The 14,928-nt window shown below is 40.1% G+C and overlaps 1 protein-coding gene across 1 annotated transcript in view; it reads right to left on the bottom strand.

The window, feature by feature from the left end:
- Positions 1-14,928, bottom strand: part of HSD17B12 (hydroxysteroid 17-beta dehydrogenase 12) — a 158,050-nt gene that overhangs the window by 38,856 nt on the left and 104,266 nt on the right. Inside the window, exon 5 of the mRNA XM_066251322.1 lies at positions 724-788. Coding sequence (XP_066107419.1) covers positions 724-788 — 65 coding nt within the window. The remainder of the gene's footprint in view (positions 1-723; positions 789-14,928) is intronic.

Here is a 14,928-nt window from a genome sequence, read left to right as displayed (position 1 = left end):
CACACAGGAGAAGCGCCCATCTGCTTCTCCACCCCTCCCCCTCTCCTTCCTCTCTGTCTCTCTCTTCCCCTACCTCAGCGAGGCTCCATTGGAGCAAAGATGGCCCGGGCGCTGGGGATGGCTCCTTGGCCTCTGCCCCAGGCGCTAGAGTGGCTCTGGTAGCAACAGAGCGACGCCCGGAGGGGCAAAGCGTCGCCCCCTGGTGGGCAGAGCATCGTCGCCGTCGCCCGCCCCCACCCCCCACCCCCGTGGGTGTGCCGGGTGGATCCCGGTCGGGAGCATGCGGGAGTCTGTCTGTCTCTCCCCGTTTCCAGCTTCAGAAAATTTCAAAAAATAAAATAAAATTATGCATGTATCAAGGATATAGCTTTCATCTTGCATTCTGGTAGAGCTTGTTTACCTGAATCAACTAGTATATTGCTATATAATAACTTTAATAAAACTAGAGCTATTACTGAAGCTGGTACTGTACAAATGAAGTTGTAAATATTTTCTCTTTCAATCCTTCTAACATTCCCATGAGGTCTATTTCACAGGCAAGGAACAGACACCAGTATGGATGCAATCACCCTCAGAGTAACTCAGGTAGCAAGTAGAAGAAGAGCCAGGGCATGAACCTCAGGCAGCCAGACTCGGGAGCTCACAGCCTGAACCATTACATCACATTGCCTCCCAAATACCCGTACGCATCCCCTTTGTTACCATAAACAAAGAAAGACTTACACTGTCCAAGTCAGGAATCTCCAAAAAGTATTCAGGATACTCATATGACATCCCCACGTTGTTCACTGAAATAAGACAAAAAGATCATTAGCCTGCTAACATATATTTTATAGCTTTTAAAAAAAATACCGGGATTAAAGATTTCAATACCAAAATGATACATACGATGACATAAAATACTATTTATGGCTGGAGTGACCTTTCCCATACCTTCCTATTCAAAATCTATCCATGTGTGTACAGTTCAAATGTCTCCTCTGTCATTAAGCCTTTTTGTACCTACCACCTCTCTCCTGACCACAGAACTTACATTCCCCTTCCGATTTCCATAGCCCCTTGGAGTAGGTCTCTTCTGCCTCTGTAATAGTTATTTGTAGATATTGCTTAACCCATCTCTAGATCTTAAGTTTTCATAGTACAGGAGAAGAGCAGGGAGTACTGCAGTGTAAGAGAATGGAAACTCGAGTTATAACTACTTATAACTATTTCAGAAATTGTGTGACTTGAGACAAGTCACATACAACACACTTCTGTTTTTTCTAAAATAAAAGCTCAATTATCCAGCAAAACCAGAAAGAAAGATCAGTTTCTGGAATCATGGAGAATATGTTTGGGTAGGAAGAGAGAGGCACTAAACAAAAAGAATTAAAATAAGGATGTCATTACAAATTACAGAGTGCCACGGGAGCCTATGCCTGGAAAGTTTGAGCTTGTCTGGGAAGTGAGAGAAGCATTCTCTTCAGATGCCCCGAGACTGGGTCAGACTGAAGTCTCTAGTAAACCATGCTTCCCTACTAACCCATACGGCGTTGAAAGCCCAAGTCACATCTTAGTCTTTCTGTATTCCTGCTCCTCAATTACCTTACCAAAGACTGGGGCTATAACACAATTGAGAAGCTATGAATAAACATACATAATTAGGTACATGATTAATGCTCAGGTATCCTATGGATTCCTCAGCCCTGGAAAGACAAAGACAAACCCTGAATAAGAAATAATTGCAAGAATCATCATATAAATATCGCTGGATTTATTTTAACCAAATATATAATGAAATGAATTATTCATCTCTTCATCTATCATCTATCTATCTATCTATCTATCTATCTTTAACCATCCCAACAACTACATTATTTCCCTTTTACATAGTAGGAAACTGAAGTTCACAGCAGTAAAACAACTCATCCAAGATCATAGAGAAGGAATTCAAACTTAGGAATTTGACTTCAGAAGCTGGCTCCTTAACCACTACATTAAAGCCATCATCAGCCTTCATCCAGTATTCAGTTCAGAAAAATATCAGTAATAACTGGATAATAAACAGAAATCTGATAGCAATGTTTAATAAAACTGTGGAGTATGATATTAGGAAAGAAAGGTTTCAGTAGCAAAAAAAGAAAATGAAATTATAATCAGTCTGCTAAAGCTCATAAAGAACTGTGCCAGATAAACCTGATAGGAGTAACAGGAACTTTTCCAATAGACTAACAAAATTAGTAGCTCAAAGGAACTCAGTAAGGGTTTTTTATTTAGCAGTAAGCCAATCACTTGAGGCTGTCTCAAGATCATACTTGGACAATTCGGTCAGGATGGCCTGAACAAGGTCACCGAAACCTGTCTCAAAATCTGTAAATAAAGGATGATGGCAAAGCAAACTGTATTTAATTGGGATGCATGCACACCTGAGTAGGGATTGTATCTAAACGTAATTAATAACAGCAGGTCCAAATCCATCTTTATTTTATTCAATTGGTTCTATTCCCACCAGGGGTTCTTGGGAATCAACTCTATAAAAGATCTGTTAACAATTAAGCCAACTACAGTAGTCGAAGGTGAGATTTTATAGTCACTTGACTTTGCTTTAACAATCAGAATTATAAAGGATGAATAACTTATTTCTAGTGTGCCCAAGAGAAACAGCAACACCCGAAATGTCTGTTAAAATGCTACACATAAAATAGTCTTTATAAAGTCAGTTTAAGATATCAGAACCCATTGGCTCACTGGCAAACTGTCCTAGAGCAGTGATTTTCAACCAGTGTGCTGCCAAGAATTTTTAAAACATGCAATACTTGACTATTTAGCTAGGGGCACTGACCTCTTTTCCCTTAGATGGTCAAGTAAAAAAATAGGATAGTAGTCAACATAACAATAGCTGTCTAGTGTGAATGAATCAAAATTACCCCTATTTTTTATCAGATCAGCAAAAAAATATATGTTTTTTTGGCGTGCCACAGGATTTCAGTAATTAGTTTATGTGTGCCATGAGATGGAAAAGTTGAAAATCGCTGTCCTGTAGTAGGGATTAGGGCTATTAAGTTCCTCCCTGCTTTAGTACTTGCACCTTTCACTAGTGGAATATATGCTACCCATTATCCCTCCTCAATAAGAAAGCACTTACGAGTCCTATTATTTAAGAGTATAGAGGAAAAACAACTGTTGCTCTCAAACAATTATTTTCAGAAACTGCATATTAGTGCAGATCTTTTGGAAAAGCAAACCCATCGCAATTTTATTTTGAGACATTAGGTGGCAGCAATAACTAAAAGGCAGAAGGAAAGCTTTCAGAGAACCAGGGAAAAGAATGCAGGCTTGTGCTGGCAGTCAAGGATGGAAGCATTTCCATTATAATTTAATGACATTAAGAATGGATGGATGCAATGACATCTTTATATGTTACAGGATTCATTACAGTATTCACCAAACCCAACAATGCCACAAGTTATTCCTACATAATTCAGATAGTCGAAAACCCTTTCCAAATTAAAGCATTTTAAGTTGGCATTAAATAGCTGTACATTAGAGATTTTTTTTGAATCCTACAAGTGACAACAGAGACAGACTTAAAATTTTTTATTCAATGACCCATAAACCCTTTCACTAGTGTAACACACCATGTCTTTCAGAAAACAAAGGATATCTGTGTAACCTCAGAATTCTAACAACTACCCCCCAAATCCTCACAGGATGATGAACAGATACAGAATCTCTCCCACCAGTCTCTCCTTGGGGTTCTAAGGTTGAGACGAGCTCAGTAGGAGAGATGAGACAGAGAACTGGGCTGAAGACAGACCCAGAACAAGGACCAGGTTAAGTGGGAAGAGGAGGCGGTGGCAGGCAAGGGAGCAGTCCTAACACTGGTGGTCCTCACAGAGCACTGGCAGCACACCGGGCTCAGCAGCGCTCTCCACGACCCCACCCGAAACTCCTGCCAAAGATAATAGTATTGTATTTCAAAGACTCCGAAAATCCAGAGTCATTCTGAACGTTATATAAATACCCTAAATTATATCATACTACAGTTTAAAAATCACTTGCACATCTCATACTTAAAAAGGAAAAAAAATACACAAGATGTCCGTTTCTTCTAAATTCACTTGCTGCTACTTCTGACCTACTCGACTTTTAGAATCCTTTATCAAAAACAGCTGCTATCGAGATAATGATGTCATTAGAAAATTAAGATTCTTGGTAACTGGGTTGGGCATGAGGGAGAAGAAAACAATACTCAAGACTAGACAATAAAACTCACATCTGAACAAACACAATAATAAAAGATATGAGCATCCACAGGCAACCTGCTGCTTGGTCCAGATTAATCAGAGACATGAGAAATCAGGTGCTTTAAAAATACACTGCCAAATGGTTGCGCTTCCCAAATATATCAATTAATGCAAAGTATTCTGCATTTTGCTCTCATCATATCAGAGTAGATGTTAAGTCTACATTTTAGTTACGTTAATACTAATCCAGTTCTAGCAATCCAATTAAAGAGTAGAGAAATGGAAAACCTATTAGAGTTCATTAGTAAAAATGGATTAGAAAAATGCTGCCACTTTATTATATTTCAGGATAAACAAACTTTTATTTTTTTATTTTTTACTAGCTCCACTACATTTAAACATTTATTGAATAACGTATTACAGTCATACAAATCAAACCAACATGCCCATTTACATCCTGACTTTTATAACAATGAACATTTTAAAGAAATAAAACATTTAAAAGAATTATATATACAGAAGCCTTCCTAATAGAGCTTATCCCTCCATGATGTGAATTAATGCAGTTTCATTGTTTTGACATAAAAACTACTTCAATAACAAACTTCCCAATACCAAAAAAAAAAAAAAAAAAAACCAGAACAAAAAGAAATCAGCTCTGAGATGCAGCAGCACCAACACATTAACACCTGAGCCTTTGAAGACCAAAAGAACAATGCCTGAACTGAGAGCAGATGTTTGGAAACCTTGGCAATGACTGATCGTACTATGTTTACAAGGTGCTAATTAACCCTGCAGATTCCTGCGTTGAACAGAAATTTCATTCAGTTTCAGTCCTCAGTCTTTACAAGTTACTTGCCATTGGACAGCAGAATGTTAAGCTGGAATTGAGGCAGGAGCGGCATTTTGCAGTGCACGTGTGTCAGCGACTGAGCCTTGGAGAACCCAAGGGCGTGGCGGCGTAGTAAGATGGCCTCTGAATCTCAGGCCAAGACTCTCTGTGCTACTTCCTCTGCTCCTCCTATAGCTCATGCTCAGAAAATATTTAGCAAATAGATAATGGACATGAACTATAATAAAACTCTTGACATTTCTTTCTCAATCTTCCGTGCAGAAGGCAGAATTGATTACCCTCCCCACCACCTCACTATTAGCAGCTTCATGCAAACAATGTACATCTTTATTTTCCTCGTTTACAACACTTTCTTCCACCCCCACTGTCAATGTGTTTCGACTGTAGATTTGAATTTGAATAAAACCCTTATAAAATAAGTAGTGTGACCTTTTACTTTCATAGTGGCAACACGCTAGAGTCCTCACTTTCTTTCTCTTTTCACTCAGCATCAATTTTATGATCTATTTTGTTACCATTACTGTTTATAATGGATACAAGGTATTCCATCAGTTTTTGCATACCCATTCCCCTGGTGATGGACAGACAGATTGCTCCAATCCTCTCCTTTCTGCTGATAACATCCTCAGATATAGCCCCTATGGGCCAATATATGAATTTTTCTGTATATATAGCAGGGATGGAGCATGCTAGGTCAGAGAGTACATAGTTATACATTTTGTCAAGCATCATCTAATTTTCTCTGGAATGACTTCACTACATACTTTATAGAAGAATGACAATTCAAGCCACCCTAACCTCAGCCCAATCTTCATCCTCTCTCTCACTTTTAGTTTTTAGTCATGAAGGTCCCTAGTCTTAGCATGGTTTTAAAAAGGAAGAGGGCTTTTTCTCCTGCCATTTGACTCTGCATGTCACGACATGATAGGCAACCTCTCTTTGATGCTGAGCACTGTCTTGTCCTCTCTAAACAAGATAAGGTAAGGGCTAACAATGCATTAGCTTGGAAATTGGAGACTTAGACCTGAAAAAGAAGACTTACATACAGGTAAGTGTGAGGGTCAGCTGACCTGGCTTCTAGTAACTGACTCTCCTGGAGAACTTGCATTCCAAGTCCACACACTCTCAGGTCACCACAGCTTCTCCCTGTCACTTTTCAATCAGGTGCTCTGGTGCTTTTCGAACTATACCATGTTGACAGGATTTCTCTTTCTCCTTTCTCCTTTCTCCTTCTCCTTCTTCTCCTTCTCCTCCTTCTCCTTCTCCTCCTCCTCCTTCTCCTCCTCCTTCTCCTTTTTTCTGAAGTGAGAAGCAGGGAGGCAGAGACAGACTCCCACATGCACCAGACCAGGATTCACCCAGCAAGCACACTAGGGGGCGATGTTTTGCCCATCTGGGCTATTTCTCTGTTGCAACTGGAGCCATTCTAGTGACTGAGGCGGAGGCCATGGAGCCATCCTCAGTGCCTGGGTCAACTTTGCTGCAATGCAGCCTCGGCTGCGGGAGGGGAAGAGAGAAAGATAACAAGGAAGGAGAGGAGAGGGGTGGAGAAGCAGATGGGTGCTTCTGCTGTGTGCTCTGATCAAGAATTGAACCCAGGACATCTACATGCAGAGCTGATGCTCTACCACTGAGCTAACCAGCCAGGGTGAGAGGCTTTTCTTCGAGAAACATCCAAGTGGATCTGACTTGGCTGGAACTGATTATTTTTATTGATTTTAATTTATTGTGTTTACATAGATTCTAGTGTTGCCCCGAATGCAACCCCCCTCCCCTGTATTCCCCTCAACATCTCCCCTACCCCCTTCTCCATAGCACCCTCCCCCCTTCCCTTCAGCTTTATCCCCTCCTATCATCCCCTTTCCCTCTGTTCCCTTTGATCCTTCCTGTCTCAATTCCGTTCCTCAGTTCACATTGTTCATTGGATTCCTCAAATGAGTGAGGTCATATGATATTTTTCTTTCTCAGCCTGGCTTATTTCACCTAACATAATAGTATCCAGGTCCATCATGTTGTTGCAAAAGGTAGGATTTCCTTCTTTTTCATGGTCCCATAGTATTCCATTGTATATATGTACCACTGCTTTTTAATCCACTCGTCCACTGATGGACACTTGGGCTGTTTCCAGATCTTCGCTATTGTGAACAATGCTGCCATAAACATGGGGGTGCATTTCTCCTTTTGAATCAGTGATATAGTGTTCTTGGGATATATTCCTAAAAGTGGGATGGCTGGGTCAAAAGATAGTTCCATTTTTAATTTTTTGAGGAATCTCCATACTGTTTTCCACAGTGACTGCACCAGTCTGCATTCCCACCAGCAGTGCAGGAGGGTTCCCTTTTCTCCACATCCTCGCCAGCACTTATTCTGTGTTGTTTTGTTGATGAACGCCATTCTGACTGGTGCGAGGTGATATCTCATTGTGCTTTAATTTGCATTTCTCTAATGATTAGTGACGTTGAACATTTTTTCATATGCCCATTGGCCATCTGTATGTCCTATTTGGAGAAGTGTCTATTTATTTCTTTTGCCCATTTTTTGATTGGACTGTTTATTTTCCTGGTGTTGAGTTTTACAAGTTCTTTATAAATTTTGGTTAACCCCTTATCAGATGTATTGTTGAATATGTTCTCCCATTGTTTGTCTTTTTATTCTGTTCTTATTGTCTTTAGCTGTGTAAAAGCTTTTTAGTTTGATATAGTCTCATTTGTTTATTCTGTCTTTTATTTCCCTTGCCCATGGAGATAAATCAGCAAATATATTGCTGCAAGAGATGTCAGAGAACTTACTGCCTATGTTTTCTTCTAAGATGCTTATGGTTTCACGGCTTACATTTAAGTCTTTTATCCATTTTGAGTTTATTTTTGTGAATGGTGTAAGTTGGTGGTCTAGTTACATTTTTTTGCAAGTAGCTGTCCAATTTTCCCAACACCATTTGTTAAAGAGGCAATCTTTACTCCATTGTATTCTCTTACCTCCTTTGTCAAATATCAGTTGTCCAAGGATAAACAAACTTTTAAAAATGAAGATATCTGTAAAGTGTATGTACCCAAAGTGGAGGGAAACCTCTCGTCTGTAGCTTTCGAACTAAAAGCGTATGGATCTGGGAGTCCAATCAACCCCGGTTTTAGTCCTGGCTCTACTACTGCCAAATTCTAACAGGAGGCAAGTGATTATCCACTAGTAAATCTGTTTCCTCATTGTCCACATATATATATATATATATATATATATATATATATATATATATATATTAAGGCTAAAAGTTAAAAGAATTAAGTGATAATATGCAAAATCTTAAACTCAACCCTGGAACGTATTAGTATGTTAATAAAGGGAGGAAGAGCTGTTATTGCTGCGCGGTCATTTATTCAGCAAGTATTACTGGACTCGTATTTTGTAGCCAATGCTATTCTAGGTGCTGGGGACACAGCAGGACAGACAAGGTCCCTGTTTTGACTTTGTACTGCCAGCATCCAAGTGGGCAGGTCCTTCTGAAAGACAGCTCTGGGCAACAGTGCATCAGAATAACTGTTTATACTGATTAAACTTATGCTAATTGCTTCTCTACCTTCTTTATTTCACTCAAGAGATCTAGTCCTCCCGTCTACAGAGCGCGTGGAGAGTGATGCAAAGAAAACTCCTTTTCTGCCTTATTTAACATATTGCGGTAGCTAGCACATGCTCGTACTCTGACAGATGATATTTGGAACACCATGTAAAACATTCTGCAAACTTCACAGTTTTCATACACTGTGAGTGGCAATTTCTAAATAAAAGAGAGTTTGCAAGACTTTAAATTTGCAGTGCCTTTAATCAGAAATTGAAAAATTAAGACTGAGAAGCAACAGCACAGAATGCTTCCTTTCCTCCTTTTAATTATAAATTGCTATGGGATCCTCATTATATATAAAACGAGGTAAGATCTGCCATACGTCACCTTAGAAGAGGGGATGCGGACAGAAGGATGACATGAGGTTGGCAGTGAGATCTTAGCTAAAGGAGAAACACATTAATTTCATGAATTACAGTTCTATTTACATTTCTGAAATCACAGCTAATTACCCAGTTTTAAGTAAAAAGTTCTGCTCTAATTAATTCCATTAGTGGGGTTCTAGTAAAAGGAAATACATTCGAATTCCAAGTCATATTCTCCCTTTAGAAGTCCAATCTCATTCAGCACATCTAATGGAAATATACTTAGTCTGATAATGTTCCTGACGACTCTCCTAGTGTTGAAGAAAAAGATTCCCTGTGCCTCTTCTGCGTGCCATGATTGGTGGTGCCAGGCTGCTGCCTCACTCAACACAAAAAAGGGGGCACTTATGCCAGAGATCCAACTGTCTACTTGAGTCTCCCGCTTGGATTTCTGAGTACTCTCAAGTTTAATATACCCCATGGTAAAATCGTCATTTTTCTCTAAAGAATTTGCTCTTGATCCAGAGTTTTCTATTGTAGGGAAATAGCCCCCAGCTGCCCAAGTCAGAACCCGGAAGTTGCTGATTACTAACTGTATAATCCTGGACAATGGATTTATATTCTGAAAGTCTATTTCTTGTCTGTAAAATGGGCATAGAAATATTAATACCTACCTCATCGGACTGTTAATGATTAAATAAGATTCACTGGCATGGTGCCTGGCATATTTTTAAACATGCTTAATGAATGTTGGTAATAATAATTAAAAACAATTACTATTGTTATTCTTTACTCCTGTCATACCTTCATCAGAAACTGGTTCTGTTTCTGTTTCCTAAACATCTTTCTAGTTAGTCCACTTCTATCCATTGCTACCACCACCATCCTAATATAAACCATCATCATATTATGCTTCATTGCTGAAATAGACTTACTGGTCTCCTTTTATTAATTCCTGCCCTTTTCAACTTGGGAGACAGAATGATCTCTCTCAAATTCTAGCATGAAGTCAATTTACTGCTTAAAACTCTACAAGGTCTACATTGTCTTTCCAATAAAGTCCAAAAGTTGGTAAACCTTGTTTTCTAAGCCTCTTGTGATCTGGATCTGCTCATTCTCCAGGATCCAGCCACTTCCTCTTTGCAACCTGTGCTCTAGATTTCCAGATCTCCTACCGGTTCCTCCACCCTGCCAAGCATATTGACTTCAGGGTTTCTCTACAGACTGTTTTATGCCTGGAGACCCTTCCCACTGCTCTTCTTCCAGGGTTAATATGCTTCAGATCTCAAATATTTATATTCTCAGAGAGAACATCTCTAACACTCTTAACTTTCTCAGTTAACATACTCTTTCATGATACGCACCGCATTCTCAATTACTTGTTTAGTGGCTGTCTTCCCTGAAAGCAGAAACAATATGTTTTATTGAATGCCATATCTCTGTAATTTTACTTGCTGATACTCAGGTTTCTCTTCAGTACATATAAATCAATCAACAAACAAGAAAGGAGAGATGCTGTACAATCATCTGTCTGGTCTTTGTCCCAGATTCCTAAGTGGAATTTCTAGGGTGTCTGTTCTCATGGTGGGCCTGTGGTTCACACCTGAGTTTACATTACCCAGGATCAGGGGTCCCCAAACTAAGGGCCCCGCGGGCTGCATGCAGCCCCCTGAGGCCATTTATCCGGCCCCCTTCTGCACTTCCGGAAGGGGCACCTCTTTCATTGGTGGTCAGTGAGAGGAGCACTGTATGTGGCGGCCCTCCAACAGTCTGAGGGACAGTGAACTGGCCCCCTGTGTAAAAAGTTTGGGGACCCCTGACCTAGGTCAATAAGAATGAGGACTGGTCAACAGAAAGAACTCTGTAGCTAGAGGATTGGGGATCTAAGCCAGACCAACCTTTGGAAAAGGGAGGGGAACTGCAAATTGAGTCTAATCACTAAGAAATTATTCATGTCTAAATAATAAAACTCCCATAAAAACTCTGGACACTAAAGCTCAGTGGAGCTGTCTGGTGGGTAAACACACACATGTGTAGGGAGCTTCTGTGTCCTGCACCCTCTCAGACCTTGCCCTATGTGTTTCTTCACTGGACTGGTCTTGACTTGTATACTTTATATTCTAATTATTTTCCCGAGTTCTCTAATATGTTCTGGCAAATACCAAACCTGAATATAGCCAGCTGGTCAGAAGTACAGGTGGCCTGGGGAGCCCCAAACTTACAGCTAGTATCTGAAGTAAGGGCTGTACTATTGGGGACTATGCCCTTGAACTTGTGAAGTCTACACTAACTCTGGGTGTCTAGGGACAGGATTTGATTGTACTACAAAAGGGAAGTTTTAGACGTGTCCTAAACCCCTAGAAAGCACGAAAACCATATCCCAGTATAACAGATACTCCACTATCTCAGAAACTATCTTCCTATCATGCTTCTGTAATCCTTTCCTAGGTAACCAGGCTAATAACCTATGCCCTTTCTTGGGCCTGAGCCATTTTATATCTGAGCTGTTGGAGGAAGGGGTCACTTCCAAAAGTATGAAGTTTATCTTTGGTGTTCTCTTAACTAATTTTCTTTGCCCATCTATTCTTCGTCCCCTCAGCCCCTCACTGATCACTAACCTGCACCTACAGTTTCCTCTTGAAGCCCCTCCTTTTCTCTTTCAAGAGGGTTTCTCCCTGTCTCTCACTAACCAAGATCATCTCCTCAGGCTGACTGAGCCAGCAGGTGGACAGGTGATCCACTGAACTACTAATAATCCCAGTAAGATGCAAATGAAGATGTCGCTGGCTCTTTCAGAGCTACTTACATTTCAAAAGAAGGCAATTTAAAACTAATTTCTAATTAGCAAAATTCCTGAGAAGGCGAGAAAATAATCCCTAGCTTCCCACATTTCTAAACTCTCTGAAGCAGCAGCAGCACTCTTCTCCCTGCGACTTCCTAGGTCCTTGAGCCTGGGAAGCTGTGTAACTTCCCAGTACGCTCGCTCCTTTCCTCCCTTCCCAGGGAACCCAGACAAGTTTACTTAACCCGGCTCCTGCAGCTGCGGCTCCCTCTCCCAGGACTACATCTACTGATAGTTCTTCCCCCTCTGACACTCTGGGGACTAAAATATAAGGAAGCCCTCTCTGGATCCCAGCCCAATTAATTACCTGGGCGTTTGCCATTTGGAAGTTAACTGGTCCTTTCCCCCAAGTAGCTAATCATACTCTTGGGTCTTTTGTTAAGAAGCTTTGAAAACTTAAGTGTAAACAGAGATATAACCCTTTCTTTTCTTTTGTTAGTAGCTTTCTTGCCCACACTTCCCCCTATAAACCTAACATTTTGTACACCTCAGAGTGCCCTTCTAGTGGCTAGAGAGGATGCTGCCTAATCACAGATCGCTTAAAAGGGCCAATTAGGGCTTCAAGTTTAATTGGTTGAATTTTGTTTTTTTAAAAGTAATAAATAGGCCTGAACACACTAAGCCAGTAAGTACAGCAGTGCAAGTCACCGTATGTACCAACCGACTCTCTTGTTTCTACAACTTATATAAACCATGCAACACGGAATGCAGAAAACAGCGTTTGGCACGGAAATTTTCAATCTAGGATAAGATGTATATATTAAAAGTCTGAATACAGTTACGGTGTTGTGTTTTTTTAAATGAACCACAAACTATATTTTTCTAGGAGGAAGGATCCTTCTATATTTAATTCTAAAATAAAGAATGTAATTTTTTAAAAGTTAATAAGTCATAGCAGTGGAATTTGAAAGGAAAAAATATCTGTGTCATACTTAAAACCCAAGGCTCCTTCTCTGGCCTTGGTAAATTACGCCCCCTGTGATGCATTGTGCAAAGTCCTTCAAACCATTTGGAGCTCACATGAGAGTCTCTTGAGGAATCAAGAAAGCATTACAGTGGTCACATTCTGTTAACCAATTGTTTGCTTATTCAAAGCAATACTGATGTCATTTTCTCTGAACAGCTGAAATTTTTTATGCTTGCTGAACCCTGTGCTTCTCAGCATTTGTCTGAGAGGAGACAGCAAGTGCTTACTTGTTTTACATAACAGAGTTAAAAACCCAACTTCTCAACCTTACACGTTTATAGAGTTTTATCAAGTTACGGTGACCTTTCAGGATAAATTCACACAATTCATGGCTGTTTTCTTTCCACTTATCTTATTGAAAATGTAATGTTTCTCTCATGACAAAGGGCTTTAGCATTTTCCTTGGTAGTTCAGAAAATATTAATTTGCTTTATTAAGCACTGACTATATGTTGGTGGTTAATGCTATTCAAACAAATGAAGTGTACCTTGGTGATTTATTTTTCTTTTTTATTACTACTGTTTTTTTTAATACTTGGTGGAAAAAAAAATTTCTTACTGTAACTTAATATGGATTGCTAGACCTTACAGACATCAATCTATATGTTCATTATTTTAGGGAATATTATAAGAGAGAGACTGATATTAAGCAGAAGAAGTAGGGAAGTAAGATGATTTTTCCCTTACTAGACAGGAAGAGTTATGTTGTTGGGCAGATAAAATATATTATGCTCACTTTGTTAAAGTTGGCGCTGCTCACATGGAAGCCCATTTCCCAGGTGATATTAATGTGTGTTGGGGGTGGGCTGTGGGTAGGCTGGATCCTTGTAGCCTGGGGCTTGGTTTTACTTTTTTTTTTTTAATTTATTCATTTTAGAGAGGAGAAAGAGAGGGAGAGAGAGAGACAGAGAGAGAGAGAGAGAGGGGGGGGGGGGAGGAGCTGGAAGCATCAACTCCCATATGTGCCTTGACCAGGCAAGCCCAGGGTTTCGAACCAGCGACCTCAGCATTTCCAGGTCGACGCTTTATCCACTGCACCACCACAGGTCAGGTGCTGGGGCTTGGTTTTATGACTAAGCCTTTCCCACCCCTTTTGTTGTGGGGTGGTGCAATCCCATTATGCCTCAGATAAGTGACTTTGTATTAGAGACTTCCCTATTTTGTATATTGGATTAAAGGTTTTGATTTCTGCACTATAAAGTGGGGCATACTGGGAGCTTGCTCTCTTGGTTCCTGAGATTAGCATTAGAGAGGAGAGCAGAGAAAGGCCACATGGAAGAGGCCAGGAGAGGCAACCAAGATGGTGGAGTGCTGAGTGAGAAGCCAGTTTGTGCAGAGTTTGTGCAGGGAGAAGGAAGGAGATTGGGAACAGAGGTGAATAAGTCTGGTGAGCTAGAAACCTTTGATTCTAGGAAACTCAGATAAGTCAGTAGCTCTGTGAGCACTGAATGAGTGGATTTTTGAGCCCAGTGTGTGTTTTTACTTGCCCACCGGGTGCAAGCTAGGATTAAAGATCAGGGCCCACCAGTTTGTGGCTCCATTGTTTCATTACTGTCTGTTCAAATCTAATGCGAACCTACATGGCCGGGCGGTTATGATGGTGGCCCTGGCTACTGGCTTTACATATGTGTAATCTGGATGGGGATGAGAGAGGGAAAAAAGAAAGTGAAGGGGCTACAGACCCAGGTAATCATAAGAAAACGAAAACATAAACATCAGACCCCTGCTATGTTTTATATCCACACCAGAGAAAGAACTACACGTTAGAATTGAAATATGATCTAGCAATAAAAATAATTGGCTTATAAAAGTGTTTTAACAATTCCCTAAAAATCTTGACAAACTAAAATTATAATGCAATGTAAGTATAAGATATCTGCTAACAACTGTCAATAATAATTATGCAAAGCTTATAATTAAGGAGACAGGTGTGGTAGAGTAGGAAGAAAACTAAACGAATAGCCAGTTAATAAGATAATATATGCACAAATGCAGCTATAAACTTTAAAGGATTGTGTAAATATCAACCATAATTATTTTTATTATTAATCTGTAACCAACTGGAAATCAGAAATGAAGTTGTGTGTGTTTATGTCTCAGTAAGTATTCATTCAATCAGAACT

Source organism: Saccopteryx bilineata, chromosome 1 (assembly GCF_036850765.1).
Source record: "Saccopteryx bilineata isolate mSacBil1 chromosome 1, mSacBil1_pri_phased_curated, whole genome shotgun sequence".
Taxonomy (NCBI): domain Eukaryota; kingdom Metazoa; phylum Chordata; class Mammalia; order Chiroptera; family Emballonuridae; genus Saccopteryx; species Saccopteryx bilineata.
This window is presented reverse-complemented; position numbering and strand designations above follow the sequence as displayed.